Source organism: Elgaria multicarinata, chromosome 13, assembly GCF_023053635.1.
Source record: "Elgaria multicarinata webbii isolate HBS135686 ecotype San Diego chromosome 13, rElgMul1.1.pri, whole genome shotgun sequence".
NCBI lineage: Eukaryota > Metazoa > Chordata > Lepidosauria > Squamata > Anguidae > Elgaria > Elgaria multicarinata.
Window position 1 is genome coordinate 27,581,985 of NC_086183.1, and position 16,737 is coordinate 27,598,721.

Below are 16,737 nucleotides of genomic sequence, written 5' to 3' on the forward strand. Positions count from 1 at the left end.
GTATTTGAAGAGTGCTATCATGTCTCCCCTCAATCTTCTCTTGTCCAGGCTAAACATGCCCAGTAGTTTCAGTCTCTCTTCATGGGGCTTTGTTTTCCAGACCCCTGACCATCCTGGTTGCCCTCCTCTGAACACGCTCACTCCAGCTTGTCTGCGTCCTTCTTGAATTGTGGAGCCCAGAACTGGACGCAATACTCTAGATGAGGCCTAACCAGGGCCAAATAGAGAGGAACCAGTACCTCACGTGATTTGGAAGCTATACTTCTATTAATGCAGCCCCAAATAGCATTTGCCTTTCTTGCAGCCATATTGCACTGTTGGCTCATATTCAGCTTGTTATCTACAACAATTCCAAGATCCTTCTCATTTGTAGTATTGCTGAGCCAAGTATCCCCCATCTTGTAACTCAACCTTCCTTAGTCTGGACACCTCTTCCAGTAGAGGACGCCATCCAACAGAGGACTGCCAGCTCCCCAAACTTCAGGACTGTCCTCTGTAAAGGAGGAGACCTGGGCACCCTACGTCACCACATGCCTTGTGCATTGCTTGAGCACCAGGCAGCATGAGGCCCATGGTGTAAGGAGGGTCTTGCAAAGTCGGTCTTGCTGATGCATCTGGTTCTTTCTCCTGTTCCTTCCCACCATCCCAACCATCACATACCCATTCTAAAAGGTTGAAATGTCTCTCTTCGGGTGACGTTCCCGGCAGTTAGAGATGTCAGGGAAAGGAGTTTGGATGTGTATGAACCCGACCCACGGCTTCAGCAGTGGGGAGCTTCCTCTAAGTCACACGAATCCCACAGACTTGTGGATCATTCTTCATTGTTTTTTTTCTTTCTGGAATTTTACACAAATTTAGTCATAGGAAAATATAAAATGTTTAAAAAGGAACTGGCCAGAAGCCTTAAAATATACACTTTTTGCATGTGCCCATGTCTACATGTCGCATATGACTAGATGGACTTAATTTAATAAGCTATAAAACATCCACAGAAACCACATTTCAGTAGCCGTTCCATTTCCCGCAAAATCAAAGGTCATAATCGTATACATGGAACTTTTTAAAGAGCAGTCCACCACACAAAAAAATTGGGGGGATCGCTAGACAGGTGATAGATTTGGCATTGGTGTCAGCCCTTTTGAGGTCGGGAGGAAATGTAGGATAACCCACCGGAGGCAAAACAGTGGTGGTGAGTCCTCTTCGTGATGTATTTTTTTCTGTCAGTAAAGGGGAGCTTTGAGCCATGTTGTGCGGGTCACAGTAGAATTTCCTGGGGTTGAGCTGGGCACTTGAGAAACCAGTTGAAGACTGGGACTGCTGGGGACTGCTGGCTTTCTTGTTGTCTCTCTCTCTCTCTCTTTAAAAAACAACAACAACAACAACAACATCAACAACACCCCTTTTGATACTACAGAAGTGGTCCAGGGAGTTATCTAGGCAATATGGAAGAATGCTGAAGTGCTTTTAACCTGTTGGTTGTTTTATTATGGTTTTAATTTTTATGAACCGCCCAGAGAGCTTCGGCTATTGGGCGGTATAAAAATGTAATAAATAAATAAATAAATAAATCTCCTTTCAAGAAAGTTCAGGGACAGCAACTCGCCAACCCATCCCCACGTTCTCAAGGCATTTCCCTTAGGGCTCCCACCTGTCAAGAGTTCTCCTGCAATTTCAGGACACCTCTTCTCGATGTAGATGATCTGGGCAACAGAAAGGAACCGTGGAGTTTCTTCCTGATCAAGGAGGATTCCTTGAAAGCGCCTCCCTGTGCCAGGGAGCCAGAAGCGAGGGCCGTCAACAAGGGCCCTGGAACACATGAAGGGAGCCTGAGAAGCAAAAGGAATAACAGACAAGAAGACTACCGGCCGTCTGCCTGTCTCTGCTGGGGCCCAGGACACACACCATATACTGTTGTCAAAACTGTTACATTTATTTATTTATTTAAATTTTTATTTATTTAAATTTTTGTATACTTTTAATGTTTACTATTTTTAATTGTTGTAAACCGCCCAGAGAGCTTCGGCTGTGGGGCGGTATATAAATGTAATTAAATAAATAAAACGGTTATAAAGCTCTTTAAAGCGCTTTAAAGCAGTAGTGTAGATGGTCGAGGGAATTTCCCCCTCTTTCCCCCCCATGCTTTGAATTTTACAGGGGTGGGCAACCTGCTTTGTTTTAACTGTTTTATTCTGTTTTTATTTTCATTTTACCTTGTACACCGCTCCGAATTTTTTCAATGGGGAGCGGTATATAAGTATTCTAAATAAATAAATAAGGAAGGGGGGGGGCAGAACAGCGGGAAGATGAATGGAATAGCGGCATTCGGAGAGAGTAGCCGGTACCATTTTCTTCACGAAACAGGGGTGGGGGGAAGGAACGCAGCCTCCTCCCCTCAGTTTGCCCAGTCACATGGTTCCGTCCAGGCCGCAGCAGCAACCGCTCCCAGAATAGCGGACGTGAGACCGAATAGTCGGCGGCCAGAGAAGTTTCCTGCCGCTGCTTCGGGGTCGGACGACGAAGCGATTCTTGTTTTAACAACCCTGTGAGTATTCCCCCCCTTTTTTTTCGAATGGTACTGGCTGTTTGCAGTGCAGAGAGGAAACGGGCAAGACGAACCATTGCGCATTAGAGGGGTGGACTGACTACGTCTGCTTTATCTTCCTCTGGGGAAACTTAATGCCCACTCTTCAATGAGCAGGCTTTAAAGACGAGAGAGGCGCCTCGGACCATCTCGTGAAACATTCGGAGAGACTGTGCACGCAATCCTTGTTTCTCTCCCCCCCCCCGTTATACGCATTGGTACCGCCCACTACGCATTGGAATCATCGGACAATCGGGGATGGTACCACTAGGCACTGGGAAGGGAGGAGTGGAAAGGACCATTATGCCAAAAAAAAAAGGGGTAGCTGCAGAGAAATCCACCTCCTGTGCTGCTTGATGAGACTAAGATCCCTAGGTTTCAACCTCGACCCCCCACACAAAAAATAAAAATGCAATGAAATGTGGTTTGTTTGTTTTTATCATCCTCTGTGCCTGCTTTAAAGCGAAGGAACCCCAAATATGAGTGGGATAAAACCTCCCCTTTCTTTGAGGAATGGTACCGGCGATGCTTTGTGTAGCGGGGGTGAATAGGCGAAACCACTCAGCCTCGACGGGGGGGGGGAGAAGGGAAGGCTGGCGTCAGCAGGCTAGCTTGCTCGTTTGCCTACCTGGACTCGCCTTCCTTGGGCTGGTCCTCTGTGCAGGTGTGCAGCCCCCTCCCTTGAAACGGCCCGGTCCATTCTTCACCATGGGAAGTGCAGTGCAGTTGCACCGGGTGCAGGTGTGGGTGGGCAAGCTGTTGTGGGTGATTCCATTCTGGTTGTGTGCTTTGTCTCCCTAGGAGCCGGAAGCAAGACTCATGAGTGACGGTGACAAGAACCCAGCCAGCACCCCCACCCCAGTCACTGATGTGCAAGGGGATGGACGATGGATTTCCCTGGTGAGAGGCCCCATTGATCCCCAGGAGAGGCTGGCTTGTCTCTGCAGAGGACAAAGCTGGAGCGAGGGGTCACGGGAGGGGGCCTGCAGCCACATGCCTCTTCCACTTGCCCAAACCTGACCAGCATTGGCTCAAAAGGTCTCTGATCTTTGGCTCTGTGCTCCTCTTGGGATAAGGCAGAAGCAACCTGGGTCTTCCCATTTTCATTTAATGTTTATTATCGTACCCTTGGGCAGTGTTTATTTGAAAAGAGTTGGAAGACCTAAAGACCGTAGTGCATGCACTGGTAACTTCGAGGCTCGACTTCTGCAATGCACTCTACATGGGGCTACCTTTGTGCCTAGTCCAGAAACTTCGATTAGTCCAAAATATGGCAGCCAGGTTGGTCACTGGTGCACCTAGGGGTGACCACATTACACCAGTTTTAAAATCTCTTCACTGGCTGCCAATTAGTTTCCAGGCGAAGTATAAAGTATTGGTTATCACCTTTAAACCCCTACATGGTTTGGGTCCAGGCTACCTGCGGGATCGCCTTCTCCCATACAATCCGCCCTGCACACTCAGGTCCTCTGGGAAGAATCTACTTCAGTCAACCAAAACTAGGCTGATGGGTATAACTCAGAGGACCTTCTCTTCTGCTGCTCCCAGACTGTGAAATGTCCTGCCGGAGGAGACTCAACTTGACAGTCTTTTAGCATTTAAAAAAGCAATAAAGACTGATCTATTCCGGTAGGCCTATCCAGTGAAATTTTAGAATTTTTAAAAGAATGTTTTAAGGATGTTTTAATCATGTATGCTATGTTTTTAATCAGTTTTTTAATGTGTTTTATATTCACTGTTGTTCTCCGCCTCGATCCAAGTGGAGAGGCGGGTAAGAAATTATTATTATTATTAAAAGGTTAATTTAATCGTACTGGGGTGGGTGGGTTCAAAATGGACCCTTGACTTGACAGAGATGGAGGGGAAAATCCACTCCTGCAGAGGCACTGGAACGCAGAGCAATATAGCCGTCTTGGTCTTGGGACTCACATTTAACCCTCAACATGGGACCTATTTTTAATGTTATACCTATTGAAATAAAAACAACTGAGAGTCTTGTGACACCTTGAAGGCTAACAGATTTTGAAAAGAAAAGAAAATGTCGTGGAAGCTTTTGGGGATTAGACTCCACTTTGTCATTTAATCTTATGTCTCTCTGCTCCTCTATTCCTGTCAGCTTTCCTCTCTCACACTTCTCTGTTTTTCTGGGGGGTGGGGGTGGGGCGGAAACACCTGACTACTTCATCTTAATTTCCACAAAAGAAAATGATGCTAGTAAATGACCTAGTATTGGCTTTGAATGCTACAAAAACTGAGCCCACATTTCTGCTGTGCCGCAAAGCTTATTGGGAAAGTTCAGCCTAACCCGGCTTTGACTTGACCGCACCATCTCCTTCCGATGAGGCTGTGGAGGTGTGTGCAGTTTGTGCTTCTCTGTTGTTGGACCTTTGATATCAGAGATCCCCAAAAAGAAAGTATTCTGTAGATGTGCAGTGGGAGGCTGAGTACGTGCAAGACTCAAAGTCCTCCTGTGCCCCTGTCACACCCCAGCTGATGTATTTCATCTCCCTTCTCAGTGATTTGGAAAAGTAAAAATGGTCAATTAAAAAAAGGGGGGGAACCTCTTACACACAGAGGTTTGTAATATCTCTGCCAGTGCAAGATATTGAAAAAGGCAATTCTTCTGTCTTGCTTCCTCCCATTCCCTTCCCCATAAGATTGCTCTGTAATATCTGGAAACTGCTTTAGATGGAATAGTTACCTTTTTAGCATTCCTGAACAAGGGTGGATGATAAAAGTGGAGGTTCCAACCTCCAACTAAATATGTAAATAGATGGCAATTCTGTATGGTATTTGAGGCAGTAAGTCTGGGTGCACCAGTTGCTGGGGAACATGGGTGGGAGGGTGCTGTTGCACCTGTGTCCTGATTTGTGGGTCCCTGGTCAACAGCTGGTTGGCCACTGTGTGAACAAAGTGCTGGACTAGATGGACCCTTGGTCTGATCCAGCAGGGCTCTTCTTATGTTCTTATGGTAAGTAAATGCAAGTTTAGCACTAGGCTGTCATAGTAAAGTTGCATTAATTCATTTGGGATTAAGTTTGTGATCCTGCGCGGCACTAGGCACATCTTAAATCCACAGACTTCAATGGGATTAGGCACATCCAACTGTATAAACTTAGAATTCCTAGGTTTTCCTCCTCTCCCCACAGTAGATAATGTTCCCTTTTTAATTCCCTCTCGTGATATTCCTATTCTTTCTTTTTTCTAAAGCTTTTAAAACTTGATTTTGTTCTGACTTTTATACTGTTAGTTTTACTCTACCCTGTGCCTGTTTGGTGCATTCTCTTCCCCTTCTTATTGTTTTATTATGATTTTATTAGAATGTAAGCCTATGTGGCAGGGTTTTGCTATTTTATTGTTTTACTCTGTACAGAACCATATACATTGATGGTGCTATATAAATAAATAATAATCTTTCTTCCTGTAAAACAGCACAATCGTTTTATTGCCGATAGCAAAGACAAGGAACCAGAGGTTGTCTTCATCGGGGATTCTTTGGTGCAACTTCTTCACCAGTTTGAGGTAAAGTGGCTCTGAAAGGAACTTCTAGGGAGCAAAATGGCTAAGAGGAATCTCTTGTATAATCTGATGGCTGTTTTTTTCCGCCCCCAGATCTGGAGGGAGCTTTTCTCCCCTCTACATGCTCTCAACTTTGGCATTGGGGGTGATGCCACTCAGCACGTGCTCTGGCGCCTGCAGAACGGGGAGCTGCAGCACATCCGACCAAAGGTAATGGGGGAAGGGGCAGATGAAATGGTTGTATCCTGGCTCAGGCCATTGACCCATAGTGCCCAGTATTGTCAACGCTGACGCCGTTCTCTAACTTCACAAGCAAAGGAGTTTTTCAGCCTTGCTGCCCAAGAACCTTTTAGCTGGAGCTGCCATGGATTGAGTCTGAAGCCTCATCAATGCAATGCACAGGGCCATGCCTCTAGCTCCCTCCTTGTGAATGCTCCCTTCTTGCAGGAAGCGTTTCAGCAGGATCAGGGGCGCATGAATGCAAAGCAGCAAGAGGAAACAACATCACTATAGTGAATGCAGATTTCTAGGGAGAACTAGGTCTTTTTGAATTCCACAACAAGGAAACCAAGCATAAATCCTGCAGGTCTGCATAGGTTGAGTTGCAAATGATTTGTTCCGTTTCCGGGAACAGGTTTTTAAGAAGTACTTTGGTCATTTTTTAAGAGCGAGGACTGGGAGGGAAGTATCCCCGTAGTAATCAAAAGCTCATGAATGCAGAAAGTCCCCAAAACAGGAAATGCAGCTCAGGTGCCTTTTCCCTATCTGCTATTATGGCCATGCTGGCTGGGGAATGATGGGAGTTGCAGTCCAATGCAGCTGGAAGGCAGCAGGTTTGGGAAGTCTGATCTACACCTTCTGATGCATCGCCATCGCTGTTAAAGACCCGAACCTTCATTTTTTAAAAAAAACTGGAAGCAGAGATTAAGGTGCTAAGTTGTGTCCGGTTTAAAATTCCAACCTCGTAGACTTCTCAGAATACACACTGCCCAGTGTTGCTACCACAGAAGGATGCTGTCCAGAGTGCCAAAGATAGGTATCCCACCGCGCACACACCCTGGTGGCCAGGCACCCGTTCTGCTGCTTTCCTTCAGCCATAGGGTCTAGAAACATCCAGCTAAAAAAGTATGGGACTTCCATCCCACCCACATCGCAATGGCAGGGCCATCCCTTGCATCACAACACGGCAGACAAAAGCAGAATATCCAGAGGCTGTTAGTGGGAAATCCTGAAAGCGTTCCGAAAGAGAACAGATGTTTGGTGGCAACGGTGACCTCTTTTAGCCCGCGATAGCTTCCTCACCCTCCTGTACTCATTTTCTCTCTTTCACCTGTAGATTGTGGTCGTCTGGGTGGGCACCAACAACCACGGACACACAGCAGAGGAGGTAGCTGGCGGCATAGAAGCTATTGTGCGTGTCATCAATCAGCAGCAACCGCAGGCCCGGGTGGTTGTGATGGTAAGTGCGACTCTGGGTGGGAGCGCTAGGGAGGGGTGCAGAACTAAAGTGTGCAAATGGACTTCTATCTCCTATGTCCTGAATACAGGGCTTGCTGCCCCGGGGCAAGAACCCCAACCCTCTAAGGGAGAAGAACCGAAGAGCGAACGAACTACTTGAGAGTAAGGTGCCGCTGCTGCCTAACGCCTCCTTTTTCAATGCCGATCCGGGTTTTGTGCATTCGGATGGGACCATAAGTCACCATGACATGTACGACTACCTCCACCTGAGCCGCAATGGGTATGCTAGACTCTGTCCTGGGCTGCATCGCCTGCTGCTGTGTTTGCTAGGAGAATGCCATGCCCAGGCTCCTTGACCGATAGGGTTATCCATGCCCAAGATGGACCCAGGCCCTGGCAGGGGGTGCCCACTTAGCGGCTAGAAGGCGGCTGCCATCTCCTCCTCCCGTCTTCAGCTGGGTAGGCAATAGATGCAGCTCCCCCAACAGCTGTTTCTTTTGCCTTTGCTTACCCAGTATTCAGCACTGAATAGTGGTTTTCCATCCCTTTCAGCATGGGTGTTAGTTCTTTAGACTGTTAAGTGGTTGTGGGAAATTGGGTCGGGATGGATGGGAGCTAAAAACAGTTCTGGGAAAGGAGAAGCATGTTGGCCTATTTATGCCCGGGGAAAATACACTGGGCACAGAGCAAGTTAATGGGAACTGGCCTATGTTTACTTAATAAAAATCAGTGTGTACATTTCTTGAGTGCAAGACTGGTTCTTTTTCTTCTTCACTAGAACTGAGTGTTCTTTGACTGGTGATTCATGGAAGAGAGAGGCTCCATCCTGTACAATTAATTTTTTCTGAACTTGATAGAGAAAGGGAGCTCTTCTCAGAACCAGGAGGTGGGGCTTACTGGGGAATCAGTGACAGCAATTCCTAAGTTAAAGCCACACTGCAGAGCCTTGAAACGCGTTCCCTCCCCTCCTATTAACCTCCACATGCATCCCTCGTACAAAAGAGATTAGATCCTTTTCCTTATAGGGAAAGAGCTGAAAAGATACATTATGTCTCCTAAATGCTTAGAAATCCAATCAGATTGAATCAGTAGAGTTGGAAGGGGCCTGTAAGGCCATCGACTCCAACCCCCTGCTCAATGCAGGAGTCCAGCTGCCTCTAGTGTGGGAGAGCCCACGATAATTGGTTCTACTGTTGTACTGCTCTAACAGGAAGTTTTTCCTGATGTCCAGACGGAATCTGGCTTCCTATAACTGGAGCCTAATAGAAGGGATTGTGAAGGGATGTTTACACTTAACAGCCCCAGCACTTTTCAATCGTGAATGCTATCCTTCTCACAATAAAAGAGGAAAAAACTCAGAAAGGGAATACAATCAGAAAAGATATATAAATCAGATGAATTAAAGGACTCCATTTAAGCATACTATTTGAGGCATCTATCCTCCTGGTGCTGTGGGTACTTCAAAAAAAATCCACCAGGATACTTCACATTCTGAAACCTGTAGAAATTTTGTGTAAATATGCATACTTTATGCTACTGCTGCAATGCACAGGGAGAAGAGGAGGAGCTACAAAGGGCTCAAAAAGTAAGCCCCGCCCACAGGAACTCCTCCGCCTTTTGAGGCTTCTACAGACATTAAACCACACATTTCAAGCATACCTTGAGGTTTAGAAAACTGCCGAAGCAGAGAAGTCAACGAAAGCTGGATCTACAGATGCAGACGAGACCGAACACGTTTTGGTGGTGCGTACAAGTCTTGCCAAAGGAGATTATCGAAATACGAGCGACTTACTCCACAACCAAACAGATTGTTAAAGAGCTTTAATAGTATGTGAGGTGGGGCCACCCCAATACAGAAGGGGCTACACATGGTCAACATGTGGCCGCGGCCACCAGGGCACTCACACGTGGGGGAGGGGGAGCCTCCATCCACCAGCACCCGCCCTCTTGGTTCTTACGCAATCCGTGCTGGGCCAGCCCCCCTGCCCCAAGACCCCCTCTCGTCTCCTATCCAGATTTCGGCTGCGCTGCACACACAACGTCTCTCCCCCAAACAACGCCCCCCCTTCCCCTCTCCTCATCAAAGCAGAACCTTGACCAGACAGAGGGACAGGTGTCGTCTCCAAAGCCCAACTGACCCTGGCAGCAGTCTGGATGTGCTTTCCTATTCTTCCTCCAGTGACCCAGCTGTCCGAGTGACCCCAGCAAGACCCTGCCCAGGAGGGAGGGCTGTAAACAGTCCCTCGCCCACCCACTGCAGCAGCGGGTGGGAAGGACCCTCCTTTCCGCCCCAGTTACTGACACAGAAGCGATGAGTATGTGGGATCTCAAAATATTTAACATTGTTAAAAGGGCAGGAGGGGGGGGGGTTTGAAAGTAGAAGCCGTCACTTTACAGATGTTTGTTGCTGATGGCCCTTGGTACCCCCCTCCCCAACAAGGGCAAAGTCTGTGTCCTGGAATGGTTGATATTTCAGCACCTCCACTGAGTCCTCGGGAGGAGGGGGGGTGCAGAGGAACCCGCAGGAGTCCACAAGCCCTTCCCTTTCGGATTAGAACGGCTGGACAGGAGTGCAAGAAGGGAGCAGAGGAAGAGTCGGCGTGGGCAGCGGCCTCCCCTTTCAGTCCCAGTGGCAGGGGGAGCGGTGACATTAGCAGGGGAAGGGCATGAGTGGGGAGGAGGGATGGGGGCAGAGCTCCGAGTTCCCCCATCCACAAGGCTGTTTATCTCGCTTAGCTGTTCGGAGGCATTCATCTGCTGCTGGTGTTGCCGCTGCCGCCGCCGCCGCCCCCTGGAGAAGATTGCTGGTTACAGTCCCAACCAGCTGCCGTGGTAGACGGGGTGGCGGTTGGGGTGGCAGCGGCGGCGGCCTCCGCTCCTTGTGCCGAGTCCTGCGGGAGGGACAGCTCCAAAGGCTGCCCCTCTGCGGTGCTGCCCTGGCCGGCGGGGCCTCCGGGCTCTGGTGTGCTTGGCGCCTGCTCCGTCGGGGTGGCTGCTTGCATAATCTTCTGTCTCACTTCCCGGATCTTGAGCTGCAAGCAGACTTTGGTAGGGAAGATGTCGGAGTAGCGGGCTTGGAAAGCTGCGGTAGCCTGGGCTGTGATAGGGGGGTGGGGGGAAAAGCCTGTCAGGATCTCAGCAAGTTGCCTGCGGGGAGCAGAGGAGAGGGGGAAGAGCTGCTTGTACGGGGCGGGGGGCTTGTTTACTCGCAGAAATTGTCGCCTCTTTAAAATAAATAGCAGAAGGGAACGAGACCCTTTCCTAAGGCAATAATCCAGAAAAACGGAGGACGGGGTGCATTTTTATCTGCCGCTTCTAAGACAGCACCCACAAAGCTGGAGGAAAGTAGTGTGGAAAGGCACACAGCCCTCACTTTCTGTTGCCAAATGACAGCTGCCGTTTGGCAATAGGACACTGAGGGTTTGTTCTGGGAAGCCTGTGATTGGTTGACATTCAAACAGCTGTTCCATTGGACCCCAGAAGCGTCACACTGCGTTGGGATTAGAAGCTCTCTCCCAGGGCAACTTTCACAATGATGGGGGGGGGGGGGGCACAGGCACAAAATAATGACGCCTCTCCCACGACCGCATCAGCCAGGGTGGCAATGTTGAATTTCCTCCCTACCTGAAGGGAAGAAGCCATGATCCTGGAAGAGCTGCATGACCAAAGCCCTCCTCTGGTCCAAGGTGCGTCGGAGCGACGAGTACGGCACCTTCTCGTACTCCAGCTCACCAAGTACGTCATCCGAGTCTGTGCCTACAAGAGACGGGGACTGCTAGCATCCAGAGCCCACCAGGACCCTGTAACCAACTGGGCAAATACTACTACTGGCCATGCTGGCTGGGGCTTATCGAATTTGTAGTCCAACGCATCTGGAAGGCACTGGATTAGGGAAGTCTATTCTCGGGTCACCACGCAGCCTCTGTCTTTGCCCCTGCCACATTTTGAAATGGCACAACCCAATCGTTAGGCAAGCAGAGTTAAACGATCACTGGTGTCCCCCCGCGCCCCCCCCCCATCAATTTGGAGAGTCACGTCTCGCCATCGCCCGGCAACCACGACTTGCTTCTTGTGGGTAAGACCAGAAGCAGCGCGTAGGATCAGCGGCAGCCGCCGACAACAGAAAAGGGGCTGGGGAAACACGGAAGGTTTGCGGATTGTGATGCAGAGCGAAGCCCCAAAGGGCCAGAGAAGCGAGAGATTTGCGTTTCATCCTAGTCCTGCCCGCTCCCACCCTCACCTACCGGTTTTGTCGAAGGTGAAGATGTCTCCTTCGCACTTGGCGCTCTTGGGAGTGTTGGGCTCTGAACTGCAGCTGGAGCGACGCCGCATCTTCCGCTTGGGGGAGATGGGGTCCTCGGTGGAGGAGTCCAGGTCTGAAAAGGAAGCCCAAGCCGCGCGGCTAAGCCAGACGCCCAACGGTCCAGCCCAGGTAAAACCCAAAGTGCAGCATTACGAACTCGTCATATAAATAGCTTCACCTCTTAGGGGGTTGGAAACAATGTGTGACTTCATGCTTCCTTTGTACATTATCCCAGAGGTGTAGAAGGAGAGAGGTAAAGAGATTCCCCCTACCGCCCCCACCCGCTGGTTTCTGAAAGCAGACAATTATTCTTCACTACCGTGAGGGCTAGTTACATCGTCTTTATTTACTACATATTTTTAATCAACGTAACTCAAAGTTCAAAGCAGTCAATAAAACCATAAGGCTAATCTTTTTTAAAGACTTCATGGAAAGCTGTTAAAACAGCTGTCTAAATGTGATATACTCAAGAAGTCCCACAACAGCGTTTCTTGATTCAAGCAACCCTCATCAGCCCTGCTGCCTCCTCTCCTAGCCGTATGGAGGTTTTCCACAGCATAGATAGCGTTTCATCCACCACATATATGCCTGGCGGTTGCAATTCTTTGTCCTGGCTCCATTGCTACCTCAAGTCCTAGATTTTTCTCACTGTTGGGACTACACTCCCTTTCATCTTATTTATTTATTACATTTATATCCTGCCTTTTTCCCTCCAAGGAACCCAAGGTGGCATACATAATCCTCCTCCTCCTCTCCATGTTATCCTCACAACAACAACCCTGTGAGCTGGGTTGGGCTGAGAGTCTGTGACTGGCCCAAAGTCACCCAGTGGGTTTCCATGGCCGAGTGGGGATGAGAACCTGGATCTCCCGACTCCCAGTCCAACACTCTAGCCACTACGCCACGCTGTCTCTTCCAAAATTCAGTCAATACTATCCCCAACCGGCTTCCCTGTCCCTGACCAGCCCTTACCAGTGGAGTTCTTGCGCTTTTTACGGTAACTGCCCAGGATGGCACGGGGTGAGGTGGCAAGCGACTGCAGAGTGGGCGAGGGCAGCACCTCCTCAGGCTTGAATTCAGGCAGCTCAGCAAAGCGCTCCTCGAAATCCACCTCTGACAGAACCCTGCTGAGGGAGGGATGAGGTATGGGTCACGCCGTGCAGCCAATTGACCCCTCCCCAGAAGAGCTCCCCAACCCAAATCGCTCTTCATGCTTCGCTCCTCAAAATGACAGCACCCCCCCAGTCTCTGGGATTCCATCTCCACTGCACCAGACCTCCGTGGGGGCTTCAGATATGCAAGGCGGCTTCACGTGTGTCTTTAACTCATACAAGCAACCCCACCCCTTCTGAGAGAATATCGCCACGCAAAACAGGCACAACATAATGTGCAAGTGGTCATGGAAGTTCCTTTTCCAATGAGCAAATAGGCACTGGAACATTAATGCTCGCATTGGCTTCTCGATATGTATACCCAAACAGGAACAGACACTGGCTTATTTGCACGCAGAGAGGGGTGTGTGTGTTTTCTCTGTTAGTGAGTGTTGCCTGGGCATAACCAGCCTGCGCATTCAACCCAAGCACATGCCCCAGAATCTTCAGCCCTTCCAGCAAAGCGTATATGATTCCTGTCTATAGTTAATTCTACCAGTTCTGCGGCATCGACTTTTCTAGCTTCAGGGAACTCTTTGCACATTTAAATGCTCATCAGGAAATCCCTTAGCATTGCAGAGAATTCTGGGAAGTATTCTAGGGCAGGGGTCCCCAACCCCCGGGCCACGGACCGGTACCGTTCTGTGGCCTGTTAGGAACCGGGATGCGCAGGTGAGCTGCTTTCACCCCTCACCCCCACCCCAGTGTACCTGGGCACGGGGCGCCATCTCGCCTGCCCAGCCGAAGCGAAGCCAGGATGTTGGAGCTGGGGGGGGGGGGCAGGGGGGGCTTCCCCAAACCATCCCCTCAACCACCCCCCAGGTCCATGGAAAAATTGTCTTCCACAAAACCGGTCCCTGGTGTCAAAATGGTTGGGGACCGCTGTTCTAGGGCATACTCAATTTCATACAGAGCACTATCTAGAGCAGGGGTGGGCAGATGTTTTGGACTACAACTATTGGCCATGTTTACTGAGGCTAATAGGAGTAGGAGTCAAAAGCTCTAGAGCAGCCTTTCTCAACCTGGGGCGCTCCAGATGTGTTGGACTGCATCTCCCAGAATGCCCCAGCCAGCTGGCTGGGGCATTCTGGGAGTTGTAGTCCAACACATCTGGAGCGCCCCAGGTTGAGAGAGGCTGCTCTAGAGGTTCACCATCACCCTGACGTGAACTGAAGGTGCACCCTCAAACACAACCAACCCTAGTCACTGAAAGGGAAGATTGGCAGCAACAGGCAAGCTGTCTTTCAAGGTCTCCTTGAGGAATACCTTGGCTGGGTTCACACAATACGGTGGTTGAGTGCAAGTTGTTTGTTGAACCATGGGTTATCGCGTTGTCCAAAAGCAACATTTTCTATTTTTATCAAACAAGCCACCTTAGGCACCTATGGCTTGTTGTTTGGTTGTTCAGGGTAGTTTACAAGCCAAACTGCATGGTTAACAAGCCACCCTGTGGAAAACGGGCTGCATTCAGGCAACACGTTAACCTACCCTGCAGAAAACATGTTGTGTTCAGACAGCAAAATAACCCACGGTTCAACAACAACCCACACTCAACCACCGAGTGTGGCTTAGCGTGTTGTGCGAACTCAACCCTTTATAAGCTCTCCCACGATATAGTTCACAAAGCACGAATCCCGAGGGTCCTCAGCAACACACTCTTTCAGTGTCATTGCCTCCCAAATTACTCACTTGTCAACCGAGTCAAAAGTTTTCTTCAGCGGAGGAGGCCGAACCTTCACTTTTTTCCCTGGTGGTCCCTCCTTTGGCTCGGGCCCTTCAGATGTCGAGGCTGTTGCTGTTGCAGAAGCGCCGCCTCTAGAGCCCTCCCCGGAGTTTGAAGGGCCAGGGCTGAGTGAGGACGATGGGCCTGTGGATGGTGCTGAAGCTTCGGAGCGGCCCTCAGGACCCGCCGTCCTCCAGTCGGGAGAAGTGGGGAATTTCAGGGCCTGAGCAAGAAGTGGGAGAGAAAGAGGTAATGCCAGTGAACAGCTTGGGAGAGGCATTTAGAAGGACGACAGTGAAAACAGAGGCACTTTGGAAAGACACAAATGGGAAAGTGATCTACATGGGGAGAACCTCTTTGTTGTTTATGAATCAGGATCAAAGGGGGGGGGAGATAATCTGGCAGCTTGAGGCAGGTTTCTCACTCAAACCCAAGTAACTCATGTTCAAACCCATTAACCTTTGTGAGCTCAAAGCTTGCTGCCAAAAGCCAACCAAAAACAGAACGCTCTTCCAAGGTCTTTGAAAGATGCTCAAGCTACAGCTTTGGCTAGCCTCGAAAGAGATGATTCAGGGGAGGATGGCCACCAAGAAGGCCTTCCTATGTGCTTTCCGAGTTTTGCAAAGAGGCTGCTCGTGGCCCATCTCCAAGTAGGGTAAGGCTTTGGGGTTGGAAGCAACAGTGAAGGCTGGTGGAGGTTGAGCAAAGGTCTCGAGGCCTTCTTACCGTCTCGGGGCCTTTGCTGCCCAGCGGAGGGACAGGCTGAGGGTCACGGACCGTCCTCTCTTCACTGGGCCCTGCTGCTGTTTCCCGCTGACTCCAGACTTCTGTGGTTACTGTCTCGGTCACTTGCGGCTGCTGGGGTGACGGGGGTGACACTGGCTCCCAAGAATCCCGCTTCAACTCCTGGGCTTTGGCTGGGCTCTGTTCAGTACCCCGACATGCAGGAGAAGAGGGGGGCTCTTGGGGTCCCGTCTCCCGTGAAGCCCGCTCCATGGCTTCAGCCTCCCGATGGTATCGCGCGCCCCCAGATTCCTGCTGCTGTCCCACAGGAGGCCGAACTGAACCTGGCGAGGGGGCCGACTCGTAAGAGCCAACAGGGATGCTGGCGATGGCAGCTTTCACCTTCTGAGGTGGCTTGAGCGGTGGCCGCTGAGGTCGGGCAGTTGCTGAAGGAACGACCTGGGTGGCTGGAAAGAATGATGGTTACTGACAACTCAGATCATCCACAGTTCCCCGAGTTTATTCTCCACTCTTCATCAATTCACCCCGCCCCAGGGGGCTTGTCGCCTTTATCTGCAGAGCTGCATTTATTCTGGGATTCCATTTGAGGGCAAAGAGCCCACATAGATCCAGATTCTGCATCTTGAAAGAGCCAACTGTTATTAAAAGCAAGTTTCCTAGTCTTTATATTTGACAAGCTATGCTTGAAAACATGTGGGCAACTCCCGCTAAAATCCCCAGAGCCAAAGTAGGCTCAGCAAAACTTCTGGTAGTTTTTCGCAGGAGTAGCGAAAGCGAAATGATGAGCACAATTTGGCATGTTTAGAAATTCCAGGATTTGGGACATCTAGGTGCAAAATTCCCCCCGCTTGTCTGCCTTCACACAAGTTTCCTCTCCATAGGGCAAGCACCAGCTCAAAATGTGACTGGCCAGCCCCAATTCCCGCCCTCCACTCACTCCATACCTGTGGAAATCAGTCCCTGGCTGGAACCCCCAAGGCTCTGAGTGCTGCTGCTGCTGCCTCCCGCCTTGGGCAGGATAGCTGTGGGAGAGGAGACAGTGGCTGTGCTTGTGGCTGCCACCGTGTAGACCACACTGTGACTGGCTGGCTGAGCAGGACTGGTCCCAGTGGGGCTGGGGTAGATGGCAGTGATCACCTGCCCTTGTCCAGCGCAGGAAGCTGGGAGCTGGGGGCTCTGAAGGGGGGACATGCCCACTTGCCCTGGAGCCAAGAGAGGGCTCTGACCTGGAGGAAGCAGAACAGGAAGGGGAATCAGA

The 16,737-nt window shown here is 50.1% G+C and overlaps 3 protein-coding genes across 5 annotated transcripts in view; 1 reads left to right on the top strand and 2 right to left on the bottom strand.

Moving 5' to 3' along the window:
- Positions 1-16,737, bottom strand: part of LOC134407875 (guanylate-binding protein 1-like) — a 128,639-nt gene that overhangs the window by 62,726 nt on the left and 49,176 nt on the right. The window lies entirely within an intron of this gene.
- Positions 2,415-8,296, top strand: PAFAH1B3 (platelet activating factor acetylhydrolase 1b catalytic subunit 3). The gene is made up of 6 exons (XM_063140842.1): positions 2,415-2,542; positions 3,383-3,481; positions 6,014-6,103; positions 6,194-6,310; positions 7,437-7,559; positions 7,648-8,296. Exons 2-6 carry the CDS (start codon positions 3,401-3,403, stop codon positions 7,912-7,914), a joined length of 678 nt encoding a protein of 225 aa, XP_062996912.1. The 5' UTR covers positions 2,415-2,542; positions 3,383-3,400; the 3' UTR covers positions 7,915-8,296.
- Positions 9,365-16,737, bottom strand: part of CIC (capicua transcriptional repressor) — a 41,343-nt gene continuing 33,970 nt past the window's right edge. For 2 of the 3 annotated variants that reach the window (XM_063139863.1, XM_063139864.1), the window contains exons 15-21: positions 16,424-16,705; positions 15,462-15,925; positions 14,702-14,958; positions 12,834-12,988; positions 11,803-11,934; positions 11,183-11,314; positions 9,365-10,655 (exon numbers count right to left, since the gene is read on the bottom strand). In XM_063139863.1, the coding sequence (XP_062995933.1) occupies positions 10,309-10,655; positions 11,183-11,314; positions 11,803-11,934; positions 12,834-12,988; positions 14,702-14,958; positions 15,462-15,925; positions 16,424-16,705 (1,769 nt within the window). In that variant the 3' untranslated portion in view covers positions 9,365-10,308. The remainder of the gene's footprint in view (positions 10,656-11,182; positions 11,315-11,802; positions 11,935-12,833; positions 12,989-14,701; positions 14,959-15,461; positions 15,926-16,423; positions 16,706-16,737) is intronic. The other variant, XM_063139865.1, reaches the window with a different exon arrangement.